This window comes from Taurulus bubalis, assembly GCF_910589615.1.
Source record: "Taurulus bubalis genome assembly, chromosome: 12".
NCBI classification, from domain to species: domain Eukaryota; kingdom Metazoa; phylum Chordata; class Actinopteri; order Perciformes; family Cottidae; genus Taurulus; species Taurulus bubalis.
Window position 1 is genome coordinate 20455921 of NC_136600.1, and position 19405 is coordinate 20475325.

The 19405-nt window shown below is 41.8% G+C and overlaps 1 protein-coding gene across 1 annotated transcript; it reads left to right on the forward strand.

Moving 5' to 3' along the window:
• Positions 1-17302: 17302 nt before the first annotated feature.
• sp8b (sp8 transcription factor b) lies at positions 17303-19128 on the forward strand (the record flags this gene model as incomplete). The annotated part of the gene is made up of 2 exons (XM_079226996.1): positions 17303-17323; positions 17791-19128. 2 exons carry the CDS (start codon positions 17303-17305, stop codon positions 19126-19128), a joined length of 1359 nt encoding a protein of 452 aa, XP_079083122.1.
• Between the last annotated feature and the right edge of the window lie 277 nt (positions 19129-19405).

Below are 19405 nucleotides of genomic sequence, written 5' to 3' on the forward strand. Positions count from 1 at the left end.
TATCACACTAACCATTACCTGTCAAGCCCTCCGCTTCAATCTAAGGGTGCATCAATTTTCTGAAGAGGAAATCAAGGGCGAGGAAGAAAAGCAGTCCAGATAAACAGTGACAAAGGCCTCTTTTCTGCTGCTTTTATTTATGATGGGATGTTGCTGTGCGGGGACCAGGGCACGGGCTTTATCAGACCAACTGATACATCTTTGATAGCCAGGGAGTCTTCACCCTTGATGAAGTGTTGCACTTGCCAAAGAAGATTTCAAACTGACTTTCCCCTTCGAAAATCCTGTGGAGATAGGGGAGTCTCTAAACGGCCACACACGGCTGAGTGAAATGACAGACTGGACAAACAAAGACACAAGCCTGTGTGCGTGTGTGTGTGTGTGTGTGTGTGTGTGTGTGTGTGTGTGTGTGTGTGTGTGTGTGTGTGTGTGTAGTCTTCTTTTTCGTACGTGTGGGAAAAGCGTAGAAATAATAAATACTCCTTGAACATGGGGCACTGATGCGTATGTGTCATGTAGGTGCCAAGGTATTCTGCATTTGAGGGGAATTCTGCACTACCCACTGCACTATGTCTCCATATAAAGGACCATACTGTTGATTTCCTCCTTTTGTTTGTAAAGAGTCTTGATGAGAACCTTTTCTCTTTTGCATTATAGACATGTGCACAGAAATACTATCGTCTGTTTTATGTTTGATCAAAGACTCAAACGTTTGCACTGTTGAATAAGACTGATTCACTGATGATGAATATTTAGAGCTGATGATGCAGAATAACCCTTTGGAGGACACAACACAAGTACATAAATGCATATACATAAAATAAAAAACAACGGTTTTACTGTATGTGTATGTGTAGTATATCTACACCAATTTAAAAAAACTCCTCAAATCCACTTTTTAGTTTACTTAAAAAAAAAATCTGATTCAGATTCAACTTTATTGTCAAGTACTAAGCCAACGAAATGCAGTTTTATCAGTAGTGTTCAATATCTCTATGCTCTGATGTGTAATGTTTCCTAAAGAGAGACATTTTATCAGTCAAAAATAATTTGCATATTATCTATATGGAGATAGATACTCCACCTCAAGGCCTCTGTTTAGTAGAGTTGTTAAATCCATAGGCTCACAGCATCCTGTGTTGTGTCTATCCAAACACAACATGACCCCAGCCTGCAGTAAATTAATCTTTAGAGCGTTGGTGATGTGTAAATAGGGTTGGTTCCAGATCGCACTCTGGATCAACACATCATGTTGTTGGTTCCGTTACAGTGAAACATGAAAACATAAATAATGGATCAGATTAAATGCTCCATATAAGTCTCTCTAGCTGATACTCAGAAGTATCAGTAAGAAATACAGCTCAGTGAAGGACAACTTAAGTGTAATTCCTCCAAACAAATCAGTACCCATGAATGACTGAGATGTATCATAAGCCATCATAGCTGCTCCTGCTTTAGCTTTATGATGTGAAGGAAAAGGTGGGACTCTAAGCCAACTGTCTTAATGTTGTGATACCGCTGCGTGTTTCCGTGTGTGAGCACATACTGGACATACAGACTGAGGGCTCCCATGCCGACAGTTAACTGAGTAGACAGAGAGGAACCATAATTAGATTCATCTACTGGTATTGACAGACGCGACAAGACTCCAGTCTGATCAATACACACACTCACCATATTGTCCCAAATACCAATAACCGTGAATATCCATCTTAACCGCATTAGTTACAGTCAAATAATTAAATGTGCCCTTTTAAACATGGATGATCCTAACCGTCAGATGTTAATAAATAGATCTATGTTTGGTACGCATAAAGCAAAGATCCTCATATCTGGAAAAAGAATATACTTTTTTATTGTTCATGTGCCACGATAAACAATCTAATCAAAACATTCATCAGCAACGTTTTCAGCTGAGCCCATTTTCATCACGCTAATTAAATTCACCGCCTAAGGAAGAAAAATAAAATCCCAAAGTGATTCAAGTGCAACAACCAGAGACTTGTAAAGTAAACAGGTGATTGTGTCTTAGTTCAGGAACCCTTAGAGTGTACTTGATGGTGGACATTTTGAAACATCGAAATCCCAATCTTAAAAAAGTAAACAGCATAGTTAATTTAGTAAAGAAACAGGAAAAAGCTCATATTTTCCTTTTTTCGTCACCGAATTTCACAGAGGGAAGAAAGCCGGCACATCCTCAATCTTAATCACGTGTTTGGTCTGCTTTATCAGTATGTACATGATATAGTGTTCTTGCATGGATGACTTTGGCCCACCACATCCCGCCCACAAAAAGCTTTTCCCTGTGAAAATCCCCCCCTCAAACAGAGAATCCATTATTGACAATACCAAACACTCTCCGACTCCCTGCCATTGACGTTTGACCCCCTTAGTACTTTTTTCTTATTCAGAATCACTGATAGCTTTTTGTTTGCCATAACTGCCCCACTTATATTTCCACAAGTGTAGTCCCGCATTGACTGACTGCCTGGGAGCGATGCATATAGCCAAGCAGTATATAGCACATAATCGCCACCATCGTTTAGCCTTAACAATGCTGTTAAAATCAGCTCAATGGGGACATCTCAGCAGCTGTCAAGGACATCAATATGTATTTTTGTGCATCTTAAGCTAAGACACGTGATAATTGATACCAATTAACCAACGATAAGCATTGTCCTTACAAACCACATGTTGGAAATGCTATTTTATGCTCTGTGATTATTTCTGCCTTAACTAATGACTGAGATGTGTATCGCCTCTCTCTCTTTCATTAACTGAGCCACTCTTACTTGCAACTGTCAAACAACAAGGCATTTGAAAACTATTAATACTTCTCAAAAGAAATATACAGTCTGCCATATAACATGCGAAATGATCATAAACAAAGAATGCGCTTAATTGCGAGGAAATAAAAGATTGGAAGATCAGTGAGAAGGAAACTGAAGACGTTAAGTTAGTGAATTTGGTCATCGCTGACAAACTTGGAGCTTGATGGTTAGCGAGTAGTGACAGGTAATTACTCACCCGGAGACGCCACTGAGAACAGGAGAGACGCTCATATTTGATGAATGATTCACGTGTATTTTAATTACGCCTGTCCTTTGACCTCCAGGGCAGGCTAATGTCTTTAAGGTCACCCCCTGCACACCCACAGACAGACACTTTCTCTTTCGTTCCCTCTCTGAAACACACACACACTTGCACACACACGCACACACACACACACACACACACACACACACACACACACACACACACACACACACACACACACACACACACACACACACTGGGAGAGAGGGCTACAGGAGTCCCAGTTAATGGGATTACCCCAGCAGTCCTGAGCCATCCCTAACCTCACCTCCAGGTCCCACTGTGGCAATCAGTGGCATCAGCATCCTTAACGCATCATGGAGAGTGCTTGTGATACCACGCTGTGGGGACCTCTGCTCTCTAACCTCTTAACACAGCAGCACTTTAACTGAAGTGACCTCTGCTGCTTTAAAGAGCTGCCCCAGAGGAGACCTAAACGCAGCATCCACCGGGTCACAGTATAAGACACCATTAACCCGAAACCTCCAAGCTGGACTTGGTGTGTTTAAAAAATCTCTCCTCCGGCAATCACAGCAGCATCAACACCTTATAGGTTGACCCTGTCACACAGCAGTCCAGATAGTTGATCTTTAATGCGAGGGTCACATCTCTAATGGATCTGTACTCGTGCGCCTGTGATATGTGTAGCTGACAATAAAAAGACATGCTAATTTTTATGCTGCTTTGATACTGAAAACACAGGAACGGGTACACATTCCTTCCTATCCACACTCCCAACACGATTACTTAGAAATGAAGCGGAAAATGGAAGCGATTTATTAACGAGACATTAGAGGCAGTTTTAATAACCTTCCCATCCTGCTCAGCAGGGAGCTGGGGATTACACCACACAGGTTTCGGTGACACCAGAAAGGAAGTCCCCCGCCGGGTGTGTGAAGAGCGCAAAGGGACACAATACCCAGCCTGGGGTTCTCACATCCCGCTTTGGGCCCTCACCCCAGGGGGAAGGACAATGGGTTAAAAAGGCATGAATGTCCTGCCTATCCAGGATATAATGTAGGTGGCTGCCACTGGGTCTGAATGGCCTGACAGAGCAGCGGAGGGAGAGGCACAAAGAGCCCATAATAAAAGGGATTCCTCGGGTCAGTAAAGCATTGCATTCACTTTGGCCTCCACAGCTCACGGCCTCTCCTCTCACATTCACCTTTAGTCTAAACTGCAACAGCTATTGGATATATTTAAAACAGAAAATATATCTGTGAAGTGCAAGTGTTGTTCTATTGTGTCGAAATAGACCTAGGTAAAATAATCAACATTTAAAAACGTTCTAAGCCTTCATCACTTTTTAAAAATGTATATATGTTTATAAACTGTGAATATTATAGCTAGTACTTTTGTATTCTTACTATTATAAGCAGCAGTAGTAGAAGTTGTCCTGGGACAAACTGTCCATGATATTTAAGAGTAAGCGTTAGGCATTCATTGGAGCTTGTTTGAGTGCACTTAAGAAAAAATGGATCCAGTTTAAAAGGAAAAGTGTCACTCCCACTAAAGGTAAGGGAGGATTAGAGGAATTCCACAGTATCAGGTGACATATGTTCGTGCAGAAGTGTGAGAAATCAACAGCTTGATTACGTCCTTTTAAATTGTCCGCTCCAATAATTTGTCTCGTGTCTAGTATTGGCAATATGCTCAGGGTAACTTAAAATACGTATTATAATAGTCAGAAAGTGCATAGATTGATCTTTTATGCAGCACAAAAAAAAAGGAAAAGAAAAAACACTTATCTAATACATGCAAGTGTGTCCATTGACTGCATGGAGAGAACAATCATTACAATGCGTAACCATTGTCCAATTCACTGGCTGGGACAATCAGATAATGCAAGGAGACAGGGGATGATGCCCACACAGACACATGCCTTTACTGCACCCTTAATCTAATTAAAGCAAATAAACTTATAACCGATCTCCTCGGTGACAAAACACTGCTGCGGAAGCTAATTTGCTTCCTTGTTGTGGTTCCAAAAACAGATAATACTGTTTTATTACACAAAGGTCACCAGGGAAATTAACTTCTGGGCTAGCAAATAAAAGAAAAGGCCCGGCACTCAGAATAACAAGTACATACTGATTACATTCAATCATGAGAGTCCCAGTTGGATAGGACGCTGACCTTTCTGTCGTCTTGTCAGGGAATAAGATATGTAAGCGCAGGATGGGCCACTTACACGGGACCGTCTCTATGTTGCATTGTGGAGACAATCTAGCGAGGCAGCCACTACAAGGGAGATTGCGCAAGTTGTCCGTTTGAAAGAAGTTTCATTTTAACAGTTGAATAGAAATTCATGGCTTTTTTCATACTCGAAGAGCACTAGATTGGATTAAGAGCACGCCACTGAATTCACAATGAGTGAACGGAAAAAGTTTCAGTGTCTTTGTTTCCTATTTATTACAGCCAAAGACTCAGGGTATTATTAGTCACCCTCCATTAAACTGATAAGACAATTTAAGTTTTTCTCCTCAGGTGAGACAATTTACCATATATCGACAACAAGCAATCATTTGATGATTATCTAGCTCCGTTTGTGGTTTTATTTATTTCCGTTTCTCCTACCAACACCAACCTGGATGTTACTTTTATTGTAAACTTTCATTTCATTTTGTCCCTTTTGCTGGTGCAGTTATTCACTGTCTCCCTCTTTCTCAATGATTGATGTTTACAGGTCATAGCAATACTCTTAACTCATTAGTTAGAAAGGGAAAGATGGGATTTGCTGGAGTGAGATATTGCAGAGGAACAGAGGGAGCTATTTCAATGTGGAGACAGAGAAACTTAGCGTCAGTGTGATAATAGCCCCTGAACTATTGCATGTTTCAATCAATGGAGACAGAAGTAAATAAAAACCAGAGGGGAAGATTCACCATCATCGATCCCAGCTCAACACAGACCTTGCTGACAATCTATGGTCTGGGCCAGTAATGCTCCCAGTCATCCACAAAATCAATGAAACTCATCCTTTCAATAGCATCCAATTATTAGCACAAAGTAAAGGCAGCCTTCCACAATAAATCAGAAAACTTTATTGAAAAGCGACGCAGACAAAGATGAATGCTAATTGGAACGTGATTAAGTGCAATACAAAAAAAACAACACTATTGAAACAGTCAACTGCGTTTGCAAGTTTTAAAAACACGATGAAATAAGTAAAAGTGTACTTAAGTCAAGGTATAGAAGTATTCACCTTTATGGACCAAGATTAACAGTACTTGCGATGCAGAATGTCCCCCGTCAGTGTTATATGATGATATTATTGGATAATTATCATTGACGTATTCATATGTACGCAGCACTTTATAACTGCTTCATATACTGTTGGATACTTTAATTTGTAATAATGCATTATATCTTATAAACTGTAAAGTAAGAATTAACTTGAGCTGCTAAATACATTCTGTGGAGTTAAAAAACATCATTTATCTTTGAAATGTAGTAGAGAAGTAAAGTAGCATTAAATGAAACCACTCAAGCACAGTCACCTCAAAATTATACTTTGATACTTGAAGAAATGCACTTTGTACAAAATGTACTTTCCACCACTGCTCTGATGATAATTTACCTCTGTAATCATGTCACATGGAAAGAAAAACTGGAAAAACAAACGCCCTTTTGTATTTATTTGCCCAGGTTTTGAGATATCTGCCTCCAATCAAATACCAAGCCAGTTTAATTAAATGTGTGGTGGTCATAACAAAGAATATTTAAAAAGACAGAAACAAAAATATTCCCCTGTCAAAATACTCCCCTCCCTTTTTCAATCCTCGGCAGTGGTCTGTGGGTTATTTGGAGTAAGAGGGCATTGTTTTGGGGAAAGAGAGGTTCCTGATAATTATGTACCAATATTCTTTTTATATTGTGAGAACCACAAATTAAATTCCATTCACCACCATCATGTTGGGCTGGCTGCCAAAATCTCACAAGAATATCTCATAATTTGGACAAATAAAAACTGCATGAAAAGAAACTGCTAGTGGTGAATTTAGGTGCACTGGTTCTTTAATAATAAATCCCTGCGTGTTGTAAAACTGCAAACACTACATGTGTGATCCAATAATCTATGGGTTTTCTTTGTCATTTGTATCGCAGCTTACAAATTGAGATGAATATTGTAATAAATCTATAGCACTAAGTAATCATCACGACCAGCTGCATGTGAACCTCTCAGGACAGTCTGGGTTTTTTCACAATTGCTGTGTGGTTTACATTAGGTGAGGGAGTATCCAATGTTCCCCTCTGCTGGCCCCCAAGTAATAACCATTAATTTCCCATTATAGTTTGTGTTAATTAAAAAAGCTGCAGGTTTAATTGCCGTTAAATGTAATGATGTTAGATCTCATGTTCATGTGTTCAGCTCCACCCATCACCAGCTCGTTACTCAGACTTGCTGGATTTAATCAGATAGAGAAGGAAGACTTGTCTGTAATTATCTGCTCTGCTTCATCATTTAATCTTACTAAAACAGCTCCTTGCATGTGCTGCAGCCTCAACTTATAATATGTCTTGCTGAGATGAGTGTTGATGATGAAACACTGACATAAAGTGTTGTGTATACATATGTATATCTTCCCTTGAGACCCGATGGCCCAAGAAGCCTCGCTGCTCTTCTAGACTTCATGATAACAACTGTTTGATGGAACTACATTTTCGTCAACTCAATAACTCAAAACCAGAAATCATATTATGTAGGTCCCCCAAACCCAATCAGTCCCATTGAAAGTGCCCTTGTCTTCCTGTCTCTTAACATAAAGTCCACTGCCAGAAACTAAGGATTACTATCATACGATTCAGATTTAAGCTTCAAACCACACATTTTGTCCAGTCCTGTTTCCTTCAAATTAGACTTATCTCCAAAATCTCAGCCTGACCTGGAAAAGTAATTCATGCATTCATCTTTTCAAGGTATGACTACTGTCACTCCCTCCTCATGGCATCACTAGTTCAGAACGCAGCAGCTCGGCTTCTCACTGGTTTGCAGAACACATCACGTCACCCAATGTCTTCACTGGCTCCCTGTTTGTTTTAGAATTGATTTTAAGATTTTATTGATCACTTTTAAAGCACGTATGGGTCTGGCCCCAAAATATATAACGGAAATATTGACCCCTTATGAGCCAGCTTGCAGCCTTATCCTCAGGTCAACTTCTTGTTGTTCCAAAGTTGAGGCTGAAAACTAAAGGTGCTTTTGCCATCAGGGCCCTTTGGCTTTGAAAAGACCTGCCTGAGGAGATAAGGCTCGCAGAATCAGTAAACTCTTTTAAATCACTTCAACACTTTTTTACAGACTGGTTTTCATGTGATGTTGTTGCTTTACTGCTTTATTTTATTGTGGATTTTCCTAATTATTTTCCTAAATTATTGGATGTATCTTATTTTATTTATTTCTTTGTTTATTTTGTATCGATTGGTTTTATTGTTTCATCTATTGTACTGTTTTATCAGGGTTTAACTGGTTTGTTGTTGGACCTCACTGTTGAGCTTTCTGTTGTAATTATTGCCTTTTTGCTTTGTCTGTAAAAGCACTATATATGCATATATATATATATATATATATATATATATATATATATATATATATATATATATATATATACATATGCAATGTGTGGTGGAAAAAGCATCATTGAATTAGCTTAGCATAAAACATGATTTGTGTGTCAACATAAAACCAGCTACACTTGGGGCGCAGACAGAACAATATCTTGTAAAAGGAGTGAGTGCTCGATTGAATTTTAGGAGATGGATTCACATAAACAAAGTAGTACCCTCAGTGGTTCAGCTCAATTACATATTTTTATGTAGAGAGTATGGCATCCCTCCAATCGTCACTTGTTTCCATAGGATGTGTACGCTTGTTTCACAGTAAACAACACCATGATTGGGGATTACAGAAAGGTGTCCCATTAACAGAGCTACCACAAGTCATTTTGCTGTAGCACCTTTGTTAAATGAGCCATACAGTGTGTTGTGGCTTTGATACTGACCCACACTCATAAAGTATTACAGGTATTAAAAAACAATTATCTGCCATTCTTCTAAAATGGCCTCTCCCAGTGCAATGCTTTGCATTGTAATGTAGTTGGCGCCGCTGCAGAGTGCAAATCCAGCTGTTGTGCACTGGCACACTGAACGGGACGGTTCCTGTAGCGAGTGTGGGAGGATCATGGGTATTACCGCGCTAATTTATGAGCCTTTCCCAAATGCCATAAATCTGCTCCTGTTCAAGAACACAGTACCTGGTAACTGTGCAAACAATATCAATCAACTCCTCCTCAGACAAAAATACTTTTGGGGGGATGTTACTATTTATACCAGAAAGCTATCAGAAGCTATCAGATGTCAAGAGTTATGTTATCATTAACTGTGACATTATAATACTTGCTTCAAACGTCAAATTCCTATATGAATGAATAAATGATGCCTAAAAAGGCTCAAACCCCACATCCTAAATAACCCCCATAACTAAAATGCATGTCTAGTGCGTGTCTTTAGTGGCAACTAAACATGTCAGTTCTGCAGTATTTGAGGCATAACAGACGTCTAGATTACCAACCACCGCCAGCCCACTCAAGAATCTCATATCAAGAGCCTCTTTGTTGGAAGAGGTGCTGCTAGAGCCCACTTGCTTGCAGTATGGTGGGGTAGAAAATCTGATTAAACAATTAGTGTCAATTAGCCCCGACCAAATCATTCTACAAACAATTGGTCTCTAGTGCCCGGCTTAATTACAAGCGACTTTCAGCTCCTTATCATGAGCCATGTCGCCCGTGATTCATGTCCGACTCACGCCTGTCCCTCAAGCACCATCAATTATCCACCAGTAAACAAATCCACCAGGCAAAAAAATAAAAAAAATAAGAAAAAGAAATCCCAGCTCCAGGTCCCAGGCCTGATTAGCATACCTCTATGTATGCTCGTCAGCTGCTGTGATCAAAGCAGCGGTGTGGGATGAAGATGATGAAAAGAACGCTAAAGGATAAGAAGAGATAATGATCAGGATGTCTGGTTTTTGGTAAAATCACAACATGTTGGCAAGAAAGTGCACTGATACTGCAAGAGTTCCCCTCCAGGCTGGTGCTTGATTGAATACTGCCACATGAATTAAAACGTATCACGCCATGTGTCTATTATGCCCTATATGCAACATTAAGTGGTCCATTTGATGCCCGTCTCTGGAGAGGCATGCTGTGTGGTTTACCGTGATAAAAGGAGGGATTTGGACGTGTTGGTCATGCAAACACAAAGGCTTACGGGCACAATCACATCTGAAAATGTGAGGTCAGAGTTCTCGATTTCAATGCACAAACGCTCACATATATACAGCGAACATACACAATGCACAGAATGTGTGAAGGGGAGCAGACAGCAGGCGCGATGACATGTTAAATTACCCTGGTGATGTATAGCTTAATGAACCCCTTGTGTTGATCACGCTCCACATTAATCAACAGCCATGAACAGATTCCCTTATTTTCTCAATGCTGCCTTGATAAACTGCAATTTCATTTAACCTTGGACAGCAACTTTAATAGCTTTCACAGGACAACTGTCAATACTTCCCTGGGTATACAGTGATTAAATTGCAAGGCGAGAAGTGTGTCCCTGCTTCCTTCCTCTTCCTCATCCTGTGGCTCCCCTCCCCCCTTTCACTTCACTTCAAATCACAATTTGTACTTTCACACTTCACACAGTCCGCACTTAAAAACCAAAGTCGAAACAAACATTGTTGGACTCCACCCTGCAATCACTGGGATTATCTGTTGCTGTGTGTTGTGGTTTTTGTTTTGACTCGTAAATTAATTTGTCATTGTAGCGACTCACTTTTACATGATATATCTTCTTTTCTTCTTTTTTTTTACCAGGAGAATAACCTATCGATTCTTTTGGTGTGTCGGACTTTATTACTTCACATTGTAGAAGCTGATCTCTTTTGCAGTTGTAATGTTCTGTCTGTTTTTTTTTCACTTAGATAATGAACACATCCCTTCATTTTAAACTACCCTATCATTTCAATGGCTATTGCAACTATGTGCAAAAAACTTTCGCGGGATGAGTAAAACGCATGCTAAATTATTACGCTGAAGACGTGGGTGAGCCAAGCTTATTTCCATCTCACTTATTTCTGATTTTTTGTGTTGTCCCTGAGCTCAGTGGACAGGATAAAACAAGATGGTGACAGGCAGTGACCTGAGCCCTGTCATAATGATTTTCTGTGATATCCTCCACCCTTGTCAATTTAGCATAAATTATCAGCATGAAAGGCCTGCTGGCTGATTAAAACCAATTGTCTGGGTAGAGAAGGACAAGGCAACCTCTTTATTATATGATAAACTAAGTTAATGGAAGAAGACAATCTCCCCTCTGGGAAATCGGACTGACTCTTAATTAAAGCATTGTGCTTTCTCTGTTTGTTCCAACATGCACTTGAATGAAACTTTAAGGATAATCTGATAAATAAACTGACGCTACACATCAGGAGTTTAAAAAAAAAACATACTTATTCATACCTGTGTGAATATCTGACAAGAGATGGAGAAAAAAGATCACATATCTGTGCAGCTTGCAAATGTAATCAACGCCAATCAGGTGATACTCGCCGTCAGGAAAAGAATGCAACAGTGCTTTAACAGATTTGTTTATCAAAAACACACGCCTGACACTTGGTAATTACACTTGATCTGAGAACACATTATCACCTTTGGAGAACATGTTTCATTATCACATCTGCAGCTGAAGAGATTCCAAGTTGTGTGTGTCACATGTTGAGCAGAAGTAGATCAGTGTGTGCTTCATCTCCGCTCAGGGAGAACAATACGCGTTGGCCTCACTCTTGTGCTCCGCCGATGACATAACAGAAAAGCAAACATATTCTCTGTGCTGCGCCTCTCGTTGGTTTCCTCCACCCACACTTGAGAGGTGACAGGCGTACACATGGACTTCCATTATTATCCAACACAGCAAGAATGCCTCCAGGAGGATAATTACTGAAACTTGAAGAGCCAGGGCTAATCCTAAGTACTTCACTTTGTATGACTGCCTCGCCCGCCTGTCTCTTAGCCTGCCGCTCACACTGACAAAGTGCAATGTTGGGCTCAGTGAAAGTCAATACGAAGGCTTCGTGGCTCACGGATATAGCATTCAAGCCAAATGGCGGCAAAATACACTGTTATTTCTGTTTATCATAAACAGCCTGCGTTTGAAACACTCTCATCCATCGCCTCAGATGGGCAAACAAGTGGCCGGGGAAACACACATCATAGCATCCAACAAGGCTATCCAACAAATGCCTAAATTAATTATTCAACTCATTTTATTTTGATAATGAGTAGACAGACTTTCAGTGAGAGGAGATAGATTGTGGTGGGCTTTAGGAGGGCAGCACTGGCAGCAGTATAAGGTGAACTATAAAGTCTTGGCCCCAGTATTTCCCTGCTGCTGCCGTCAGGCGTGCTCTGACTGATAGGACGGATCATTAGCAGCCTGTCTTGACATATTTGCGTGACAAGATCCATCGTATGGTACCCACTGCAAATCTGAGGATGTTAGTTATTTAACATACAATTATCTTAATATAGGGAGGCAAATTGCGCCCATCCAAATTACCATTCACATGGTTTCCATGTAAACCAACAACACGGCAACTGTGAACAAAGAAGCCAGTGCCGGGGGTTGTTAAAAATAACAAGCAACTTTAAATGAAAGCTTTCAAACCGCCTGAGGAGCCCGACGTGCTCGTTTTATGATTTCATTTTATGTGGATGTAATAAATATATAAAGTTTTGACCCAAAGGAGGTGATGACCAGGCTTCTTGTTTTGATTTTTGCTCCCGTCAGACGCAACTTAAAAAGCAGAAGAAAGTTTTTTTGGGCGTCTCTCTCCATTCATCCCAGGAGGAACCAGATGCTCCCCTCCTGCCAGACAAAGCCGGGAACAGCTGCCTGATCGATACCCGACAAAGGCTCAGAGGTTAGAGCAGTCAAAAGATTGTTAACTAGCCATTTTATTTGCCAGACATTTATATCATTGTTTATGGTTCAGTGCACCCCTTCAGTACAGGCCATGCGGCACACCTGTGCTTGGAACGCTTTCAGGGGCCCACATTGCATGACCCCAAAGGAAAAATGGCACACCGTCTCCAAGCCAAGATACTGATACATAAATTTAGCTATATTTACATCATTAAATATCACCACATTTTGCATCATTGTCAGCAGCCCATTTGGAAGATAAAAAATATATACATAATATATAACTGGCCATCAATATGAAGACTATAGAAGAAAACATAAAAGTGTATGGCTGAGTGCAATGAGTGTGCATTGATGCCAATGGAGGAGTATTGGCCTGTATTTGCACATTCCTGCATATATGCATGTGTATTTATGTTTGTGTTGAATATGAGTGTTGGTGTACCATGCACCCCCAGCCGGCAACACATGGCTTTGCTGCCACCGCTCTGGCTCGTGTTGAGAGTGTCCATGCAGGCTGGCAGAGAGGGGAGACCCTCTCTGTGGCTCACCCAGGCGTAGAGGGGCTTCCTGCACATCTTTTGTCACACCATTTGGGCCCTTGTGTCTGTGGCTGCCCCGCTCCGGACCCACTTGGCAGCTCTCAGTGTAGACGGACATCTGCTCTTTCCAACCTCCTGGTGAACAGAGAAAACAACAACCAACAGACCTTGCTCTCTTACTCTCTGCTCGGCATACTTTACATTAACCCAGAGTCTGTGTGGACAGTAGCAATGTTTTGATGCAGAAACAAGAAAAGTCACATTAGGTTGGAACTAATAGGACCAGCAGGGGGTACTCAGTTTCTTAATTGTTATGAGTTTTAACAATGTACCCTATATATTTCTATTTTTTTAGATAATTGTGCATAAAAAACTAGTGAGTAGGATATATATATATATATATATATATATATATATATATATATATATATATATATATATATATATATATATCCTAAGCAATCTTCTAAATGTTTGTGAATGCCACAAAGTGATTACCTCAGGTTTTTTTCGAGAACAAAAAATACTTAAAAAGAAAAGCCTTTAGATTGCCGGGTTGCTATGTAAATGTCCACATTAAAGTATATTTCTGCATCTCATGGCTTGACTCCTTTCTCCCGGTTCTCTAAGCGGAGTGATTCTGCAGCACGCAATATTGAACCCACTTTGTTCGTGCTCAGCGGCCCAGAATAACTCGGTCATTATGGTGGCGAAAGGGACAGGTTTTGAGTTTGATTTCATGATGGTAATATAGCCCATGTGTGGAGGAGAAGAAAGCCTTCAATGGGGACATCTGTTCAATGCGGCTTACAGTTACAGCCGTGCAATAAGAACAACCTGTGCACACCATACGAACCAGGACCGACCTTGTCGCTGCTGAACGCAACAGGCAACAAAAGAGTGAGGTTTTTTTTTTAGAGGTAGAGCGCTAAGAATTAATTAGACACTCACATTTCGATGTGCACGCGGATTAAATATCTCTTGTACCCCTGGAGCTCCTGCAGCGAGACGTTTCCTGTCGAACAGTTATCACACTGACCTCTGACATCAGTCTTGCTGCGATGATCGCTGGGTAATTTGTCACCAGAGGCCAACATGTCCCCTAGCTGTAGCCCTTTATACCTTGCTCTCCAAATGCGTAAAATCACTATTGCGCACAATATTGTGAATGAGCATTCCATTCTGGGAGGAAGAGGAAAGGGGAAAACCAGTTTAATCACAGGTGTTTAATTGTGTATGCTGAAATATAAACTCGAATTACATGAACGTATAATATGTGTATCTTTATATGCATAGCAGCTTGGGTGAGTGTGGTGGAAACAGGGCTCGGCGGGTATTTCCCAAGTTATTCCTAATTGAATTGCCAGTGTAACATTTATCTGGCATGGTCCAGTCACACCGGCAGCAGGAGATGTTGTGTTTTACTCTGCTAAGAGCAAACGTCGAGGGTCAATCAATGCACTGGGGAGCGGAGGAGCACGGTATGTGGGTTTTATTCTCCTCATTACTTTGTCACATTTTTTATTCGCATTTAAACGCTGTTACATAATGTTCACAGCTTGCTATGATTTTCGATAGTTCGTGTGATTGGGTAGTTTGACGGAAATAAAATAATGAATGAGCAGAAAACAGATCGATACGTGTTCTTTCTTATCTCCAACGCCAATAAGCCACGTGAATGTGTTTGTGTTTTTTTATCCCGTATATCTAAAATCTGTCCTTCCTTTCATATAAATGTAAAGCTTTTCGTGATTCCTCTTTTTCTTTTAACAAATCAAATTGACACTTTGCGCGTTAGTTTGAGAGCAAGCGCGTGTACATTGCAAGACTAATTTCAAATAAATATGTATATTGTATGGCCGATTTAAATAAATGTCATACAATTGTTTAAATGTTCTCTAAACATTGAGGAATAGCACAAGTGCTGTAATAATAATCATTATCAAGATAACTGCACGTGCAATGTTGCTGCATCTGTTTTTTTCTGTGCAACCGTATGAATAATTTTGTCTGTTTTAGTTTTAGCTCCTTCATTTTTTCTTTTTACACAAGAAGGTAAAGCGGTGTAAATTAATCCAAAAAGCTGTTGTCCAATCCTAGAAACACATGAATTAATCAGATAGTCCATCTATCACGCTGTGTAATAAAGGAAGCGACATGGGTTAGGCAGATGATGTGATGAATAATCCCTGGTCGTTTTAATTAACTTTTCCCTGTCCTGTAATGACCAAGCTGGTCAACAGACCCGGTCAATAAGCATGTTAATATCAAACAAATAAAACTGCGGATGATTAAAAACCTCCTGCGTTATTAAATTTGAAATTCAAATGAAATTTATGCTCCCGGTGCGCACTGCATGCTAATAGCGCCCACATAGAGTCCCGGGGCTCAACGCACGTTTTGCCTACAAGTTCTTATTATGTAACAGAAGCTTCCTCCGTCCGTTTAACTAAATGTCAGAGAAGTGATGGACCTGTTCAATGTAAGCAGCGTTTCATTTTATTTGCAGTCGGACACAGAGTGCAATCACTTACTTTAATACACAATCTCAGTTAACCTGGGGGCAAATAAACCAGCTCGAGAAATGTAACTTTTTTGTATGTTGTCATTTTGAGGCTGAGAATGCTCCAAAGTCATCGACCCTCCCTTTCATCATCTTCTTCTTCATTTGTTTCAGACTAATATGGAGCATAATAAATATGTATAATCCTCCAGCGGAATGCGCCATCTACCATTTTTAATCAAAACAGTTCAGATAATTGAACGCAATTACAGTAATGTGAAAGTTTGAGACGGTGTAATATAGGTCTACAAACGGAACAATGCAGCCTTTATATCGCGTGTAATAGTTTGTGTATATTAATTCTTAAGAAGTTAAAACGTGCAAAAATCTTACGGGGTGATTTATAAGTTTCTAATATGAGAAAGATGGGGGGAAAACACAAAGAAGCTTTATAAAATAAGACACCTGCATGCAGCAGCTTTAAAGGATAAAGTTATGCGCGGAAGGAAATACACACATGTGCGCAGGATAAAGTGGAGTTGACCCACTTAAAGTTTCATCAATGTTTACATCTGAGGAAATGAGTTTACATAAAACTCTTTGAGCTGAGATGATCTCAGTAAGGGACACCGAAGAGCAGCCTGATTTGAAAATGGAAAAATGAACTTAAAACAAGTTTGTAGTTGCATTGCGCATTGATCTGAACCTTTTTGATGGTGTCGTCATAGTTTGCCAACATTTCCCATAAATACCGCCATGCAGCTCCATCCCAAAGCACATCTCATCACCCTGCTTTCTTGAAATTTATGGAACGTGATGTTCTGTAAAAAATTTCAGTAAGTGGCCCCCTAATTCCTCCTTCCTAATTCACTCTCATTTAACTTTACCTTCCTTCCGCTGTCTTTTATTATGGAGGGGGCGGTGGGGGTGGAGGAGGCTGGAGAGCTTGTCTGAAGGCGCTCTATTGATGACCTCACGGTGCTGTGTGGCAGTGCGGCGGGACGGAGCCGCTGATTGGTCGCCCGTGTCACAGCGGCACTTCAAAGCTGGAGAGGAGCCTACAATTGTGGAAGAATGGGCGGAACACATCATTGTATTGCACACCTCTAAAAAAAACAGTGCTCTGATTCATAAATATAAAAAGATCCTCTGAGGAGGGCAGTGTTTTTGTGTGATGGCAACTTCACTTCTAGGGGTGAGTCGAAAGGACTTTCTTACTGGTTTAATTAGTTCTTGTCATTGTCCGGCGGAGGGGGATTAAACTTACAGCGGCCGCAAAGTAGCGGCAAAGGCAGTGCGTCGGTTTTACTTTCAGCAAGCGCTTCGTTTGAGAAAAGCTGAGATAGGAGTTTGACCCGGTGCTCAAAACACGCATGTTCTCCCTCGCTGTCCGCTTTGGCATGCATTTGTAAGCGCTGTGTGTCGCGTTTCAGTTGTCTACTTTCTGTTCGTCCAGGTAGGAACTGATGCAAAGCAACTCTGCTGCGTTGATTTCTTTAAAACTCATATTCACCGACGCTTTATTTATTAGTCCTCTGCTCAAACTGTGCGCTAGCTTGCTCTTCTTATTTCCAGCATGAAATGCCGCATAGACATGTCTGCAATTAACCAGTTCAACGTGTCAGACTGACCAGTCACTCACAGCTTTTCTTCTTCTTTCAGGAGGAGCCGAGATTAGGATCGACTCCTTTAGCCATGTTAGCTGCAACATGTAATAAAATAGGGAGTCCGAGCCCTTCACCGTCTACAATTTCGGATAATTCCTCCTCCTTTGGGAAAGGCTTCCACCCGTGGAAAAGAGCCGCCGCGAGCAGCTGCAGCCTCGGGTCCGGCCTGTCCGGCTTCGGGGTGTCCCGCAATGGATCCGGCATCTCGGACTCTTTCGGCTCCAACACCTCCACGGGATCCAGCGCCTTTTCCCTCACGTCTGGCGCCTCACCCGGCTCGCACTTTGGAAACGATTATTCTGTTTTCCAAGCGTCCGTTTCGGGAGGCTCTCAAGAAGCCAGCCACCAGCCGGTTTTCATCTCGAAGGTGCACACCTCAGTGGACAGTTTGCAGGGCATATATCCGAGGATGAGCGTTGCACATCCCTACGAGTCCTGGTTCAAATCGTCCCATCCCGGTATCCCCACAGGAGAGGTTGGAACCGCCGCAGCCTCTGCGTGGTGGGATGTGGGAGCGGGATGGATTGATGTGCAGAACCCTAATGGAGCAGCACTACAGACGTCCTTGCATTCCGGTGGACTCCAGAGCTCCTTGCACTCTCCTCTGGGCGGATATAATTCTGATTACTCGACTTTAAGTCACTCTGCTTTCAGTGCAAGTCCCTCTCCACACCTGTTGACAACCAGCCAGCACCTGATGGACGGTTTCAAGCCGGTGTTATCCTCTTATCCGGACACGAGCCCCTCTCCATTAGCCGGGGCGGGGGGCACCATGCTCTCCGGGGGTCCGCCTGCGTCTTTAGCGGGGTCTCCGAGGTCATCTGCCCGGCGGTACTCAGGCAGAGCCACCTGCGACTGTCCAAACTGCCAGGAAGCGGAGAGACTGGGACCGGCTGGCGCCAGCCTCCGGAGAAAAGGTCTCCACAGCTGTCACATCCCCGGCTGCGGGAAGGTTTACGGGAAAACGTCGCACCTAAAGGCGCATTTGCGGTGGCACACCGGCGAGAGGCCGTTTGTGTGCAACTGGCTCTTTTGCGGTAAGAGGTTCACGCGCTCCGACGAGCTCCAGCGACATTTACGCACACACACCGGGGAGAAAAGATTCGCCTGTCCGGTGTGCAACAAGAGATTTATGCGGAGCGATCACCTGAGTAAACACGTAAAAACTCACAGCGCCGGAGGATCTGCCGGATCTGGCTCCGGGGGCAGCGGAGGGAAGAGAGGGAGCGATACCGACAGCGAGCACAGCGCGCCGGGGAGCCCTCCGTGCCATTCCCCCGACCTGTTGCACCAACCGGAGTCCACCCAGGGAGGAGGCATGAACGGCCTCTAAGACTCCCCTCAGTGAAGGAAAAACTGTAAAACAACTGAGTGTTGTGATGGAATTGTCCTCGAGGACACGGAAGTGGACATGCTTTGGCGTATGCGTAATGCTTCACGATGAATGTTGTCATTTAATGAGAAAATAGGCCTCTACGTTTTCTTTGACTTTTTTTCCCCAAGTGTTTAAGACTACTAATTACTTACTTAGCTGTGCCATCAGAACCTTCTCATTAATATACATCCGCGGTGTGACAGTGTAATCAAGTTATTGTGGGCACACTGGAACA